Raw genomic sequence first — 17124 nt, forward strand, 5'->3', positions numbered from 1 at the left:
GTAACAACTAATAATTAAAACCTTTAACTTAAAGTAGCTAGAATCCTACAGACACTCTCCCATCTTTGGTAAGAATCAGAAATACAATGAACCTTTACAGCATAATTCTTTAATGCAGTTTCTTGTGGAGTCTGAGGTAAATTGCTCAGATGTGTACTGTTTTTCAAAAGTATCAAGCTGTTTTATAGGGTTGATTTCAGTTACAGAGCACAATTTCATATACTGATGTAAAATGTTTCTGTATTATAGAAATCTGATTCCTGCTCCAAACTGAACACCATCACATATCCTGAAAAGAAACAAGTAATAAATAATGTAAGTGATATATAAGATACTGATGAAGTTAAAATCAATTATCCCTATTCCCAAATTTCCAAGGTCTTCAATCTTTGGAAAGTTATAATTCAAATTTTAGCTGACAAAGGCTTTTTTAAGTAAATGCTTTGCCACTGCATCAATCATACGGAGCATTTACATTTGCAAAATCAAGCCCATAATTTTTAAATTGCTGTTATTAATTCACATTTCATATGAATGAGAAGTAAAAAACATAATCCAACTCCTGTACCAAATACAGTTTCTCACATAGCCTTCACAGGCAACAGCAGGCCCCCTGAAGCTTTCTTATTGCTTGATGTAGGATAATTCATTGCTAACAAATGAATTGGTTCTCCCTTTCTCTTTACCTATGGTTAAACTTGTTTTCATCTTTCAAGCAGACATTAAACTTGGGATTTATCCACTCATTTGTTTTTGGAAGACTTAAGAAAATACCATGATCTGTTTGAGCAATCATTTCCCATAAAAAAAATAAAACCTGCTGCACAGCTATTCATACATTTCAACAGCTGCTTTCAGTGATCTTTGAAACTTGAGAAACAGTCTTCAATCAAGAAGCGCTGTGAAACCAGTATGAATATAGCAAGCAGAAAGAAGAGAATCAAGTGTTGGAATATCTCTAAATTGGCACAGAATAAACAAAATTAAAGGGCAGCAAGTCTCTCTGGCAAAACTAGGTATAAGCGCAGTAACCTTTAAAAACAGTTACTAGTAAAGGATTTGGTGTAAAAAACAAACCTGTCACCAGACTGTACTCCCATGGGGAAACAGTAGTTAAGTTCTAATCTAGCAATGTTTCCAAGTCGGAGCACTATTCCAGCACCATAAGACCATCGGATATACTCTGCCAGCTTCTGCAGGTGAGCTCTGGGACCATCGCCTAAAAGCAAAAGAGGAGAACAAGAACCAAAGTAAGCTGTCAAGATGGTCAGCAGCTAACTGGATTTTCAGAGCTAGAAGCCAGACTATTTAGGAGCACCACCTGCAGACTCAAAATTTATTTACTACTCGCAACTCTCATGAACTCCAACTGTCTCGAACTGAAACTACTATGATTTTAGTTGGATTGCTGGTTGATCTTCATTTCCCACTATAGGGTACCTATCTTCATGAATATGGAAGTGAATACTAAAGACTTAAATGTCTTTAGTAGGTCTCTTATAATCAGCTAACCTGCTCTTCAGTTGTGCATAGTGTCTCACTCCCATACGGATGCTGCTTCTCTTCCATCAAGTGAGGCAGTCATCAAATATCAGTATACCCCCAAATTGATTAAAATGATATTGAAAAGTCATACACTGGTACACTGAAATATATCTTGAAAAAAAATTGGGAACGGGAGAGAGAAAAAAAAAATCACGTGAGCTACTGCACCCTCACCTACACTCACGCCACCACTTTTTATTTAGTTCATCCTAGGAAACATTAGAATCCCACTAGAACGTCATCTTCCAGTCTCCCTCCAGAACAGTGTATGATAGCAGGTGTTAATCAATTACCACATTAGCCTGAGAACATCAACTATTCACAGATATTACTGTTATTATTCCAGCTCTTTTCTGTACCAGTTGTGCTTTAATTTATGCAAAGAGCTAAAAAAAGAGTTATTGGCAATCTGTCAAATATACAAGTTAATAGCAGTAGCTTTTTACAGGCACCAAAATATACAAGGTAAACAAACTGCTTCTGTGTAAACTGACACCAAAAAGCTCTCTTTTTTGCTTTCATATATATAGAAGAATTATACATAGTTTTACTGAGTCTTACCATAGTTCAGATTGCAGAGGTTTCCAGCATTAAGGAAAAAATGTGTTCGGAAAAGGTCTCCAAACCCTCCCCTGCCTGGCCGGAAAGGGAGAGGGGTGTATAGATGCAAGCCTCCAGCCCAGTAGGCTTCTCCTCCCAAATAATCACCTGTTTTGGTAAAATGTTAGAGTAAAAGCATATACTGTAGCATATATTCAAAGAACCACTTATTAAAAGGTACAAAACCACATCCTTAAGTTGTTTTAGGTTGCATTTCTACCCTTTCCAACTCTTGCCGTTCTCTTCTAGCTCTCTCCAACCTCACCATTATCAAGTAAAGAAATTAGCACTTACACAATTCTTTAAACCTTCCAAGTAAAGAGCCCTTTTAATTCTCTCCCTCACCAGGACAGCCTGAGACATGCACCCACTTGTGTTTCATCACAGACTACCTCCTGAACACTGAAACACCACTGAAATACCTGCCTTAGTTCTAAAAATGGGAAATTGATAAACTAAACAATTAGCTTTAAAATATACTGAATCCACTGATAACAGCAAGTCAATAGGAATAAAACTGAGGAAGCTCCTGGCCCTCAAAACACCTCTGTTGATCAGATTACCTTTCCCCTGGCTACCTGAATATACGCTGTAGCAAACAGATCTAATGTGGATGTTGTTATAACCATCTTTTGGGACCCTTTTCAGCTTGAAGGTTGCTTAGTAATTAAATTGATATACTGGAAGTGTGCAAGGTGGAGCACACAGCTGTTTTATAAAATTAGCTAATGGCGTTACTAAGAACTACCAGGCTGTATTCCATTGTGAACTAATATATAATGACATAACACTTCTCAGATTCAAAATGCAGAGTGGGAGCAATTATTTTTAAGCTATATAAAGCTTAAGTCCAGAATCTGACTCTGTTACACACTAATATTTATAGTATTGTCAGAGGAGTGGAATTTTAAGCGTGTCAGACCTTCACTCTGGGGTCCGATGCTGTACATACTGAATCCACGCACGCTTGTTGGTCCACCAAGGTAAAACCTAGTGAATACAGTCAAATTCAATTTAAAACTTCCCTTGAAAGGATGTCTTTGAAAGTATGTAACCAAAATTCTGACATTGCTTTTCAGAGTTACAGGTAACTTTGTAACTGGTTTAGTAAAGTGTATTTAATGAAATACAATAAATGATATTTAAATCCTGATGCATTTGATAGAATTTTCAAAATAAATCGAGTATTAATAATTAAAATAAGTCTTCCATCAGTTACAAAAATCAAAACAGAAGCATCCCCACTGAAGAATCAGAATGCTGATTCTGTCTGTTGTAATAATTTTAACAGAAATACTATAGTTAAGATCGATCATATGTGAAGTTGACACTCAGTATTTAGTATTTATTGTAAACAAATTTAAGTCTAAATGGCTTCTGCTAGAGATCTTTAAACACAGGTGTTAAGAGAGCAAAACTGTCTAAAAAGCCAACACAATACGGCTGTATGTCTAAAAATACCTACAGTGTTACCTATGCCTGACAGAAAATTTTGCAGATGATAAATATAATTTTGCAACCATAAATATTGGCAGGCAGAGCTACTACATACTATCCCAACATGAAAATCAAAACCAAAAGGTATGGTTTGAGCACTAACATGCAATTAAAGCTAACTAGAAACATTTTATTCTCCTCGGAAACAGAACTACTATGGCTTTGCTCTTCTACTATAGTTTTTTTATGTTACCTGTAGAAAGAAATTAAGAACGATCTAAAAACTTGCCTGTCAGCTATACTGGATGGCTTGTCTCCAATAGGTACTAGCATTCCACCCCAAAGTGATGCTGAAAAAGCCTTTGGAGAGAATAAGAAGTTGTTTATTAATACATGCTACTTAATTTCCCTAAAAACAGTATTAGTAAAATTTAATCGCTCAGTAACAGGCAGAGCTCCCCTTAGTCTGACAAAAACTAAGAGATGACCACAGTGCATGCATAGGTATCAACAGCAGCAACGGCATTTTCAGGGAACTCTTGATCACTGCTGCCCTCTTTCGTTTACGCAGCGCCACACCTTGAAAAAGTTAGCACATCTGCACCAAGTGCTAGTTTTACTATTGCTAAATAGATCACTCATCCAGCTCCTATTTTCTTATGAATTTTCACGTCTTGAAGTAAGACAACACTGCTGCCATAAACTAGACCTGGCAATTTTAAATCCACAGAGGCTAAGTCAAGCAAATAACTAGCAAAAATGTACAACTACTACCTGTCTGTAAATTAGCCTTAGAATTAAATGAAACCACCTTCTGCAACTCACTATATTGACACCAAATACACATACAGCATTACTGCTGATACGCTATATACTGCTATATGGTAATTATTGGGAGACAAATCATTATAATAAATAGATTCAATGATTTAATCATTTGCTTGGTGCCTGTGTACCAAGTAGAAGTACTACTACCAGATGGTGAGATCTATTGGCAATACCTAGCCTAAAGGTGTTGGATGATATCTCTAATTTTACAGCACCCTCCTGCTACCTTCTGCCCCAAGTGTCCCCAGATGCTTCCCCTGCCACATTCAGGCAGTACATATCTGGTTACACAACACATGGCATATGCAAAAGCCAGTAGCATGCCAAATCTACACTCATGAACAATGGGTGATATAAAATTATGTACACCACATGATGAGATATACTTCACTTCCATTCACAATGTAGGCATATTAGCAGTCATGGGTAAGAACAAGTCCTCTTTGCGTAGCCATGAAGCCATTAAATTACTTCACAGAGGAATACACTGTCTTTCTCAGCTAAAGGTCAGCAAATAAATGTAAGATGATTAGAAGTGCATTCATCAGGCAACGCCTTTTCTCCTACCACATGGAAGGTGCAAACATAGGAACGTAATAAGAAAGGGACACAGAAAACAGCCTTAAAATGTCCTTCTGTGTTTGCCTCATTGACCAAACCAAGCTGCCTCACATTAAAAGCTTTTTCATTCTGGTTTGGGGTTTTTTTTTTTCTTTCTTTTGGTGTGTTGGGAGGCAAATTATTGTAACCTCTGATTTTTAAATCTTCATAATAGAAGTTGCTGTTTAATTCCCCATTCAGCTATGAAACTGTAAAGCCGCCTGAATCTTAAAATCTCTATGTCCTCATAAAGTTCATCAAACATGAACAGTGTTGTTTCCTCAGAAGGAAATCTAGTTGGGATACACAAGAACAGCTCTGCTAACCAAGCCAAGACTTTAAGTGATAATGGTATAGGAATTTCATTTCAAAACCACACAGTGACTCTAAACCAAAATACTACTGCAGACACTGCACCATATCACCTGTAATGTCTTCTCTCTATGGTGTGGCAGACTAGGGGCTCATATAAACTTCTCATTGCAGCACATGCCTTTCTTATTGGAACTTGAATTGTTCATTCAGCACAAAATGTTTTAGTGCAGGCTTAGCGCTGTAGTGAAATCAGTTTTCCCATTCTTTCCCAATAATTTCACATAAAAGAAATAATTACATGCCATGATATCAAACTTAACAATCAAATATTCATAATTTACAATGACAAAAGAAAACTATCCCAAGATTATTCTGAATATTCATAACCAGGTGAAAGAGACAGAACAAAGGCTGTCACCTGTTTTGGAAAATCACTCTTTATAAAGATCACAAAGAACAGACATGCCCAACATTACTTCTGAAAGGAGAACAGTTCACATCATTAACTGTCAGACTAGTCATTCTTTCCAAAATGCCCACTTCTCAAGTGACTGTACATGGCTGGAATGTCAGGTTAAAAATAAGAGAGTATTTCACTTTCAAAGAAGCAAATCAACGTTATTTACACCATCCATCTTGCACTTCCACAATCATCTTCTTATCCATGGTGAAAAATCATCATAAGAAACAGACTTAATAACCTCATTTGCTAAATCAGATCAATCACTAAAATATCTTTAAAAAAAATTTACCGAATCCCAGATAAGTTGCTTATTCAACTGAAATTCAAAATCCTCTTTTAGAAAGCTCACGTCTCCACCTGTATAGCCAGCCAACTCCTGCAAAGACATAAGTTTATGAAAGTTGTAATAGATACTACATGTTTCTTCCTTCTAAAAGTTCATCATGTCTGCATCAGCACAAGCAGTGCTTTCTGTACAAGAAATACAGATACACTGGTATGGAGAGAAAACTGAATTTTGAACCAACAAAAAACCATGCATGACCCTTAGAACAATGAACAGCATTTTCTTCCTCCGTATATTAAGCCAAGGTATTGCTTTCTAAGTCATTCTTGTAAATGATGGCAAAATAGAATGGAGCTGGAAAATTCAACACCCAAAATAAGAACTCTTACTGTATTTACCTAGACCTGAAAAGATTTCATATGCACTAAGGCAGCACTGAAGAACCAGCAAGCCTATTGCATTACACAAATACAAGTTGAAAATAGTGACTTGAATCAGTGTTACAGGCAGCCCCGAATTATGACCACCTTTTTCACTCAGAAACAGAATAGTTCCCTGCTGCTTACAGAAACAGTAGTACTTCCACTTCCAGGGGCATTTCAAAGGAATCTGCTTCTAAAGCACTGCAGAAGCTAATGCTTCTGAAGTTGTAACTATATAGCAGAAAAGCCAGCTTTTCTAAAAGCTCTGAAAGTAACAAGAGTGAAAACCATTTTCTGTGCTAAAATGATATATGTGTATGACTTTGAGTTAGTTTTACTCAGTCTTCCATTTTTAAATATAAGATTTACAGACTTTGTAAGTAGCAACAGGACCACAGTTTGGCAGTATTACACGACGGTATTAGAAAAGAAGGACTAATACCTACGGTAAAGTGCAGTCAGGAATAATGTATCCCAGCCAGTAAAATAATTTAATGCTAATGGCAAGACAAAATGGCTGTGCTGTTTTAGACCAATGGTCTTAAAATGAAAATTTGCCATCATAAAAACAGTTTCATGATTTTAAAAGGCACACATTATAAAAGTAAATACTGGTCATCACTGACTCCTGGTCAGTTTATGATTAATTTTAACTTTGTAGACATTTTTTACATGAACATCAATTAGGTGAAGACTTACTCAAATACACTTACAGATAAAATCCGGTAATAGCACAAGTGATTTAATACTACCTGATTAATTTTCAGCAAAGCACCTCGTCTTGGCAAGATCGAGGAGTTCCGGGAATCAATTACCATGGCATGCTGAAAAGAATCAAAAAAGTATTTTCAGGTTCTCATATCTGCTGAATACCCCAGAGTGACTATTATTTTCTTTCAAAAACTGTGCAAACAGCAAAAGACAACCAGAACTCCAGCTAAGGCTTGTGTAGCTCCATGGACTTGGGAACAATATACCTACAGACTGATTTAGTTCTGAATTCAGAGGCCACACTAAATGCAGACATTTGTATCTTTTGGCCATGGTACACACCAGAAACTTGGCAGCAACAATGTTCCAGTGTAAATCACCAAGCCTATGACAGTAACCTGCAAATATTTTATTTCCTACAATTTGTAATCTACAAGTTAAAGACGACAAGTGACCAAAAACTGCTATAGGAAAGAATATTTAGAAAGGACACAGCAGTTCTTGGATGAGCAAATTTACTGATCCTGTCTTTTACAAAAACAAGACAGTTCTGCAAAAAAAGAGATGGTAGTGAGACACAGGGAGGCCCTGCAGAAAGAACAAGCTGGCCTATGCAACAGTCAACTATCAAAATATGTTCTCTCTTTGAACCTCCTAGATGACTCTGTGTGAATGACCAAACACAGCAAGAGATGTCTGAAGTAAAACACAGAACCCGCTAAGACAAAAAGCTCCTCTGATGTAATTTGTAACTATTAGATGACTCAAAATAATGTGTTTTAAAAAAATATCAGGAAACAGGCTTACAGAGAGAGAAGATTTAAGAGAGTGTCCACTTTCTTCTCGAACAGAAAAGGATGCGGTTCTAGCAAGGCAGCCAAGCTCTCTCCACACACCCTCCCACTTCAGTGTGTGATTGGTCTTCCAGATTGGAAACTGTAAATAAAAAATTGAGTGTGACATGAAAAACTGCTACAAATGAAAATCACAGAATCATAGAATAGTTAGGGTTGGAAATAAACATTTCCCTGAAAAATCTTTCCAATGAATGTTGTTTTATACTTAAGTACGCTTTGTCTTTTCAAATTGCTAGGATCAGAGAGAAACCCATTTTAAGGGAGTTCCTGAACCAGCCAACAGTTTCTCCCAGTAGGTGCACATTACTTGCTCCATCCCAAATGAGAAATGTCTTCAACTGGACTGATATAGTGAGCTAAGCAGACAGCCACCTCTCTGAAATGATACTTTATATAAAAATTTAAATCTTGAAGAAAAAAATCACTGGTATTCTTATACAGCCAAAATAAAACTGAATTCTAACAAGACTAAGGTTTATTAACTCCACCATTCTAAAAATGTTGACCTCTTTCAAATAATGACAAGTTAGCCCTGTGCACAAGTGTTTCAATCATTAAAAAAGTAAACTAAATATTCGCAAAAGCCAGCTGTGACTTGAATTACATGTAAAGGAAGCATGATTTCCACAAACACTTGTGCTACACTTACATTGAATTCTGTTGATATCCCTCTATCAGTTTCACGAAGAGAGCTCCAAGGGAATTGCCCAGTTACTTTGTACAGGTTAATTGAAAAGCTGAAACACAACATTATTGGTAGGTTTGAAAGTGAAACTAAGTAGGTGGAATTTTCAATTCTCAAAAAACCTTAAGAAACCAGCTTTGCCACATTATTAACAGATCCTCAGGAAATGAATACATTTAATTATTACTCAATGAAATATCTTATTGTATTATATTCCTTCAACTAAAAGAAAAGGTACAAAAAACTGTATCCCCTACTTCCTTTCAAAGCTTCCAGGCTGTGGTTTGAAGAGTGACAGGCCATATGAAGTTTCCTTTGTTCCATAGGAGAACTGGAAAGTTACCTTTTCTGCACGACCAAAGAGATTTGGGAACTTGAGACCAAGCACCTATGGAAAATTAAAAACAAAACAAAACAACCCACACATTTCATATAGTTTGCAGTCATGCACCTTAATCATATGCTGAAGACAAGTATATCTATGATGAGAATGAGAAACACAATACAGTTGCAACTGAATGTGTTTTTTCTTTTAAATTAGATTTCTCTGTCGTGTCAGGAAAAGCCATCACAATAGCAGAAGTTACAGTTAATCATCCAATTTTTATCGCTGGCCAGTAATGGCTGACTTAATCTGAATTCTCACTGTACCATCAGTACAGCTATTATTTCAAGCACCATCTCCCAGCCAGTTTCAAATCCCAGGAGAGTAAATCTTTGCCATAAGCAGCTGCTCTACAACTACAGACTTTTAGCTGATCATCAGGTAGGGTTCACTGAAACCACAGCAATAAGCCAATGGAAAATTATTAATACAGAGCCACTTTCCTGTATTTTTGTTTTGAGCAACAAGATACTTTTGCAATCAGTCCTGATGACAGTACAACATTAGATTTACAGTTCTCCAGAAACTAGTTACACACTTTTGCCTGTTCTGGCACAAATTCCTTTGGCAGATCTTGGTCCTTTGACAGAAAGGATGGAGCAGGTTCTCCAAGCACAGACACTACCTGTGCTAAGACTGTTCTACACTTGCGTGTCCTACTTTAGAAGTATGTAAAAAAGCTATAAAATGCTGATTGCCTTTGTCTAACAGCTATTAGAAACAAATCAGTCACCTGAACTTCATGATGATGGCTACAATGCAATTAACCAACTAACCAGAAATTTTAGTACAAAATGTTAGACCTATAGGCTTCAGATGAATTTAAGGTATTAGAATAAATGTCAAATCTATTCAATTTTTAAGGGAACAATCTCTGCTGCCAATACCAGCACCATGTCTTTGTATCATTTAAACATTTTGCTTCTCCACAACCAATTAAAATCAAATAAAAGCTGAGTACAAAAAGAGAAACCAAAGCAGCTTTTAGACTGTTTCCAAAGGCACTAGAACTAACATGGATTTCCTACTGGTTTCATTCAGACCACAATATCCATACACTGCTCTTGGCAGAGGAGCTGCATAAGCAGCTCTCAACTCACTGAATTCCTATTCATCTTGCACTTGCAAAACAGCATCACCTGAGTTGTGCAGTATTTTATCCATGTTAAAAATATCCCTAAGAAGAAAAGGATGAGTCCCTTGATCTGGCTTATCTACCAGCCCCAGGCACAGCTGCACTGTGCACGTAAGACAGAAAGGGTGCAGGGCTGAGCACCTGAGAGCATGATGTACTTAACACCAGCACTTCTGTTAACAAGACATTAATAGAAAACAGTACAGCTGTTACTTTTTGTGTCAGCTGATAAATATTTTTCACGCAAGACTTTAATCTGATCCCTCCTTAATGAATCAAATGGAAACAAGTTCCACAATTTATATAGTTCTGGAAAACCTTGCATTTTGCAGCCCAGACTAACTGGTACTGGGCTAAAATAGTAAAGCCCAAGAACAATGTCTAAGTTAAATATAAAACATTTCAACTGAGAACGAAAACACTCTAAACAGATCTCACAGAAATGAAATGCCAAACTCCTTACAAACTTCTCCACTAGACAAAGCATCTTAAATACTATAAAAAAATATTTATTTGATTTTAAGAATTAAAAGATTAACACACTGAGTTGGAAGCTACAGCATTCTTCCCTAGCTCAAAATAGGCTTTTGCTGCATGAAAGCCTGACTAATACAAAGACTCTTTAGAGACGAAGGTCTGGCAAAGCCTTAGTAAAGCTGGATCAAGAAAATAATTTGGCTTTGATCCCCAAATTCCTTGCTAGGTTTGAAACAAGAAAGAGGAATACCAAAATGAATTAATAATTATTTTAAATAATCCATACCATACTGCCTTCATTGTTGCCAACCATGGTGTTATAGCTTCCGGTTAGTCTTCTCAATTCTGTTACCTCAAAGGTTACATCTAAACCATTTGGAAGGGCATCATCTCCTACATAAACAAATAAACAAACAAATCTATGCTGTCTCCAAAAAGCTACTATAAAACCCCGCAGACATAAGAGGCCTTGAATTATCTGAAAACTGGCTGAATTAAATGATAATGTAAGTCCACATTACAAAGAAAAATGCTTGAGAAAAAGATGTCTTTTGGATATGAGCGCAGAATTTGGTTCAACTGCAGTGTCATGCAGCTTTAATTATCAACATGTTAGTTTAATTGTGAAACAGTAACATTTGTTTGTTACCTACCCACTAAAAACAAAGACGTATATAAATTCTTACATTAAAATAATCAGAAATTAAAGTGGTCCTGACAGAGCAAGAAAAACACCATCACTAGGGCGGAGCTCCCAGCATTCTGTAGTCAAGTGCTGAACAGCAGAAGCTGCCCACTAGCCTCAGGGCTCTGGGTACAGCAGCTGTTTGAAAACACAGCTGTCAAGGGTACCTAATTCTGCTTGAAGTAAATGTGACAGCAACGTGTGGGACTGCTCTGCACTTCCTTCTCAATAACACAACTTTCCTTTGCTGAAGAGAACAGCAACAAGTTTGAAAACCAACCCCCAGTCCAAGAATGCAAACTGAGCCTCACTTTGAAACCTGCACATTCAGCTGTCCCACATATACTATAAGCCACTTTTTAATCACAAGCACTGATACAATTACTAGCATTTCCTCAAGCACCAGGAATGTGCTGATATAATATCAGTTATGTGATGTGTAATAGTGAAAGTACAGGACACATTTTCAAGCTTTTCTTCAAGTGTCCCTCTGATACTTTGCATGAAGGAATATGTACTGTAATTATTATAGTGCTGGAAAGTCTCTCATTTTGCATGTATACAAGTGCTATTTATATATACATACACATATCTACAGACACATACACTTGTATATATAGCACACCTACCTGTACATCTAAAATGTATAAGGGTATACGAGAAAGTAAGTCTTTTACACAGAAAAGTCCAACCTATTACACAGGAAAATATACATTACAGGTATGCATGTGTGTGTGTATATATATATGTCTACATTTGCATGAGGTAAAAAAGTGAGGATTAAGGAGGCAATACATACCTTGACAGGTATCAATCAGAACATCCACCTGTCTAAAGATTCCTAGACGAAGCAACTTTTCACGAGCTTCATGCGATTTCCTCATCACCTACAGGATGAAATAAGTCGCTTAGTCACAGAACCATAGAGTCATAGAATAGTTTGGGTTGGAAGGGACCTCCAAAGATCCTCTGGTCCATTTGAGTCTTTCAGGTTACCAAAACCCAACTAGGATAAAAAAGTTAAAATGCAAGCAAGTCATACAATATTCACAGGTTTTGTACAGAGACACATATATGCGCCTTCAAAAATGGATTACAAACACTTTAACACTTAAATCTGTAAAGAAATAAGTTAAACACAGTGCATTCAGCTCATTGCCTACCTTCTGATAGTCCGCTTCCTAATTGTTATAAATATTTAAACTTATTATTCAATTATTAAGTTTCAGTAGTTAAAATTTACACACCTACTTACGGGGCTCACGCTTTTGGCAAAAACCTCAAACACCTTAATCTGTTTAAATTTAGATCAATTTACAGGTCTAATTGCCAGCCATATTCCAGAATAACCACCTATGAGTGCAAGGGCATACAGCCTAACTCTCACTTTTATCCATTGTGGAGACTGGCATCAGTTATCTGTGCCAAGAAACACTAACTTATCTTAAAGAAGTTAACTGAAAGGATCACCTACCCAGTTAGCAATTCTCAGATAGGAAGCCTGAAGCTGAAAAAATATCTGAGAGTACACTTTGCCATCTCACAACATCTTTGACCTGAATACATCAGAAAATATAGTACCTGCCAGTATTTCATATTTAAGCTTAGCTTCCATATCACAAGATCATACATTGTAAAACTTGACAAAGCTGCCTTGTATTTGAAAGGAGTAGCCCAAAGCAGGAAAAAGAAAATCCTACTCTGTATTTTTAAACAGTAGGTCTGTTACTACAGTACTTACATCAATGAGATTTTTAGCCTTGAAAACATCAGCGATTTCATACATGATAATGTCATCTTTGGTCCTTCCAAGTCCATCGAAGTGCACATGCTGAACCACCACCTAAACAGAACAGATGTTTAAACACGAGTGCTGAATTTGCATCTAACAGTATCAAAATCACCAGTGCACAAAACAGCACTGTTGTCCAAGTGAAAAATCCTGAAGATTCTTACGTCTTACTGCTGACCTGCATTACCAGAAACCAGTGCTATCTACAATTCTGGAAAGTTGTTCCCTTAACTCGAAAATTAAAGAAAACAGAACTCTAATACCAAAGCTAATACTGGTCATAGCAGAAGAGACAGTAACACATTGTAGCTTCTGGGATTTTAGTTGTCAGTGTTGTATGGACAAATAAGTCACTGCAGAAATCACACTGAGATATTAAGACATGCAAAACAAAACCTGTAGTTTGTTGTAGTTAGCTATTTTTTGTATCAGCCACACATAAGCAAAGAGTTAAAAGAATTAAAACCTACTAGCCATACTCACTACTACACTGTGTTAGAAATACAGGGGTAAGTGTAACAAACAACAATCTGCAAATGCTTCATGTGTTCACATATAATAAAACAGCACAAGGGCAACCTAGCATTACTGCAAATTGCTTTAAGAAAACCCTATCAGAATATATACATAATGACCTCAATAAAACCCAAATGTTACTGCCCAGCTTCTAGAGAGGATGACTCTGAATACCACAAGAAAAAGGAAAATCATAATAAAAACTAAAATAACGCATGGTATCTCAGCCATCCAGCATGACTAAACATATTATGGGCAAAGACAGACATGATATTACAAGTGAAATGTTAAAAAAACCCAAATGTTACCATCCTCTGCTGAAGTTAGTGTTTTGCTTAGCAATGTAATTCATGTGGTGGTGTTTTACCCTGAATTGGCTAATACTGCACTCTGGCAGATTAAGGACAGTTGCTTGGTTTTCTCCCAAGCAGTGATGTCTTATGAAAGAGGAGAAAGCAGCATCTGGAGATAGGTCTATTAGCTCAGAGCTGAATTTAGTAACTCTTGTGGTAGGTTAAAGAACACAGGAACTAGACAACACCAGATTCAACTCACAGTACTACATTTAATTCTTTCACATCTAAAACCAAAGTTTAGGAAGTTCATTTGGGAAAAACAAGCAAGGTGCCATGACATTTATTTTAAGAGAAAAAATCCAGATGTTTTTCATGTACTTACATCTTTGTTTTCAAGAATTTCCTGCTTGGGCTCAGGTTCAACTTCAACCAGTTCAGCTTCCTCTCCCAAAGCACCAAAGTCTGGGCCACCCATTGGAAGAGGCTCCAAACTCTGAAAGCATAAAACTGCATTTAATATGGTACCCCAATTTGTGAATTATGCTTTTTGCAAAGGAAAAATATACAGTTCTTGACACTGTGCTCATCAGACTCTAAAGCAAATTTTAGTTCTTCCCTGGGAAGAACTAAAGAACTTTAGTTCTTCCCAGGGAAGAAAATGAGGGGAATTACCAGTACACTTGTTACCTACCTGCTTTCTGCATCTTTTAATGAAAGTTGTGAATAGCTTCCATGTTAAATCATTTCTCTAAAGTGCTCTGCACTCTTCCAAAAAACACCCCTTATTATTAAGACATGCTTCCTGTTCTAAAGATGAATTCTACCTTCTTAAAATAATCTAAAAAAAAAAAGATCAGTGTTACTACTTATTTTGGATTTTTGAGAGGGAGAGAAATGTGAACAATTTTTTAAAAAGGGTGTCTGCATTTTGTTACTTTTAAATATATTTCTACAAATCTGTATTTTAATATTTCTTTTAAAAGTAACCTTCTAAGTAATGCTTAAGAACTTCAGGCCTTATGGATCAGAGGTGAAAAGTTCAATTAAGATGTTTTCCAGCACAGTGGGGCTTCATTTCCTATACTTTAAAGAGTCCTAAAATAACACTTTATCAGAAGATAAAAGATTCAAGCATGAGATAGCGGGTTACCTGCAAAAGCAGAGGTCAGGACAGGATAACTCAGTAAATCTACTTTTAGTCTTAAGTCACTAATACAGTATCTGCTGCATTATTTAAGGATAGCTGTTTTGCTGGAATAGGAAATTGCTGTTACGTATCAGAATCCACCTAAATGAAGACAGAATCCTCTCTCACTCCCAGCAATTTTCAGGCAAGCATGAGATGCTCCATCCACACAATACTGTGTATCAGTTTATACTACAGATGGATACAAACCCAATAATATAAGGAAAAAAAACTGACACAGAAATTAAATTAGGCTTGGTAATGAGATACTATGGAGCCCTAACGGCCGCCAGCAGCTGTTCCTCAGTCTAATTAAACACTACAGAGAAACCTGCTGGTTTTCAAAAGGCTTCTGAAGAGCTGTTACTCTAGCTGGGATCTTGAGGAATCATCCAGTCTATTCTTAGCCCCCAAATAAGTCAGTTGTTCATTAATCACACCTGAATTATCCACAACAGTTTTTGCCCTGTGGTTGCTTTAAGGGGAAAATAGTTTAAGTCAAATTCACAAGGACTTGACATTTGCTCTGTGATTCTTCTGCTTTACAGTGTAGAGCACCACCAGCCTTTTCACTGGTATTCTTACAGCTTGACTTTCTCATAACCTGTCTCATACAGCTCATACACCTTTCTGTACAGCAGACTGCTCACGAGTGGACCGCTTACCAAGAACATCCTGAGATGCTCCTCTAATGAAGCCTTGAGGCATGGACAGTTCACTGCCTTCCTGAAGTATTTCAGAACCCACATATCTGTATTTGAAATTATTTTCTGACAACTAAGAGAGACTTTTTCCTGTTACCATTATAGCCACTACTTCTTGTTTGACCACAACAAACACTTTTAATATTTATATTCCTTTTTTAAGTAATTTAGAGATTTAAGCATCTGCTCAAGAAGGCCTTCAACTGCTCTGGATGTGAGACATGTCTCTGTAAGGAATGCTGCGGTTTACCACGGAAGTGCAAACCTCCCACCTCCACGTTCACCGTACGGCTGCACGTGTAGGGCAGTTTCTCTTTCGTAGTTTGTTTTTTGGGGGTTGCTCCTTTTAATATTTTCATTTATGCAGCCTTGCTCTTGGCAGCCCCGGCGGCAAGGTCAACCCCGACTGCCGCCAGGGAAGACGACCCGCGGAGGGAAGGAAAGGCGCTTCCGAGCACCAGGACGGTGGCAGCAACAAGTACCCCCTCCCTTCTCCTACCCCTTACCCCTTCCCCTACTTCTTCACCCCATCCCTGGCAGCACGGCAGTCACGGCCCCGGCTTCCCCTGGAGGCGCTGGGCAGGGAGCCCGGGGTGCCGCCGCGCGGGCCTGAGGCACGGAGGCCCTGAGGCACGGCCCAGCAGGGTGGCCAGATCTCGCTGCCTGTCCCATCCCCGACCCGAGCTGCACCCGGCGGAGAAAGGCGGCTGGCGCTTGCCCCGCCCGGGCCCGGCCCGAAGGTCGAGGAGCGGAGAGCACGACTCGCGGCCGCTGGACCGTCCCGCTGCGGGCCTGTGCCCTGCGCGACGCTTACCCGTGCGTGCACAGTGCCCATGGCGGCCAAGGAGAGGCAGTGGGCGACGACAGCGAAGCTGGGCGGCGGGCGCCACGGGCGATCAAGGCCGCAGCACGGGGGCGGCCATGACACAGAGCCCCTCCCCGACTCCCATTGGGCAGAGGGGTGGGAAGAGGCGGGGCGGAGCTGGTGCTGCCGGGACACTTCCGCCCGGGAGGCGGAGACACTTGGGGAAGTGAGAGTCGCAAATCCGTGTCAGGGTTCGGGTGTATCCCTGTACGGTAGTGCGAGGTGATGCTGGCTGCTGCCGGTGGATCCGAGAGGCGACACGACATGAATTGATGTGGCAGCAAGTACTGTAGCAGCGTAGTAATCTTAAGTCATTACTCTTAACGATCTCAGA

General features: G+C 38.3%; 1 protein-coding gene across 1 annotated transcript; it reads right to left on the reverse strand.

Annotated features, from left to right (window-relative positions):
• Positions 1-93: 93 nt before the first annotated feature.
• On the reverse strand, positions 94-16896 carry SAMM50 (SAMM50 sorting and assembly machinery component). Its single transcript, XM_061359203.1, has 15 exons — positions 16740-16896; positions 14418-14528; positions 13173-13274; positions 12231-12318; positions 11033-11139; positions 9007-9137; positions 8714-8801; positions 8015-8143; positions 7249-7320; positions 6078-6164; positions 3872-3942; positions 3068-3135; positions 2107-2253; positions 1078-1219; positions 94-289 (listed from the first exon to the last, which is right to left on the reverse strand). The coding sequence occupies exons 1-15, from the start codon at positions 16758-16760 to the stop codon at positions 244-246; spliced, it is 1410 nt and encodes a 469-aa protein (XP_061215187.1). The 5' UTR covers positions 16761-16896; the 3' UTR covers positions 94-243.
• Between the last annotated feature and the right edge of the window lie 228 nt (positions 16897-17124).

This window comes from Neopsephotus bourkii, unplaced genomic scaffold (assembly GCF_033783945.1).
Source record: "Neopsephotus bourkii isolate Nb327-2 ecotype Australia unplaced genomic scaffold, CSIRO-AGI_Nbou_v1 NB_107, whole genome shotgun sequence".
In the NCBI taxonomy this organism is placed as follows: Eukaryota; Metazoa; Chordata; class Aves; order Psittaciformes; family Psittacidae; genus Neopsephotus; species Neopsephotus bourkii.

Excerpts from the sequence above, each read along its gene's own strand:
- SAMM50 (XM_061359203.1), bottom strand. The coding sequence starts at position 16,760 with ATGGGCACTGTGCACGCACGG. Across the intron at positions 6,165-7,248 it reads CTTTGCTGAAAATTAATCAG|GAGTTGGCTGGCTATACAGG; the intron begins GTAGTATTAAAT and ends ATGTCTTTGCAG. Across the intron at positions 1,220-2,106 it reads CCTCTGCAATCTGAACTATG|GCGATGGTCCCAGAGCTCAC; the intron begins GTAAGACTCAGT and ends TTTTGCTTTTAG.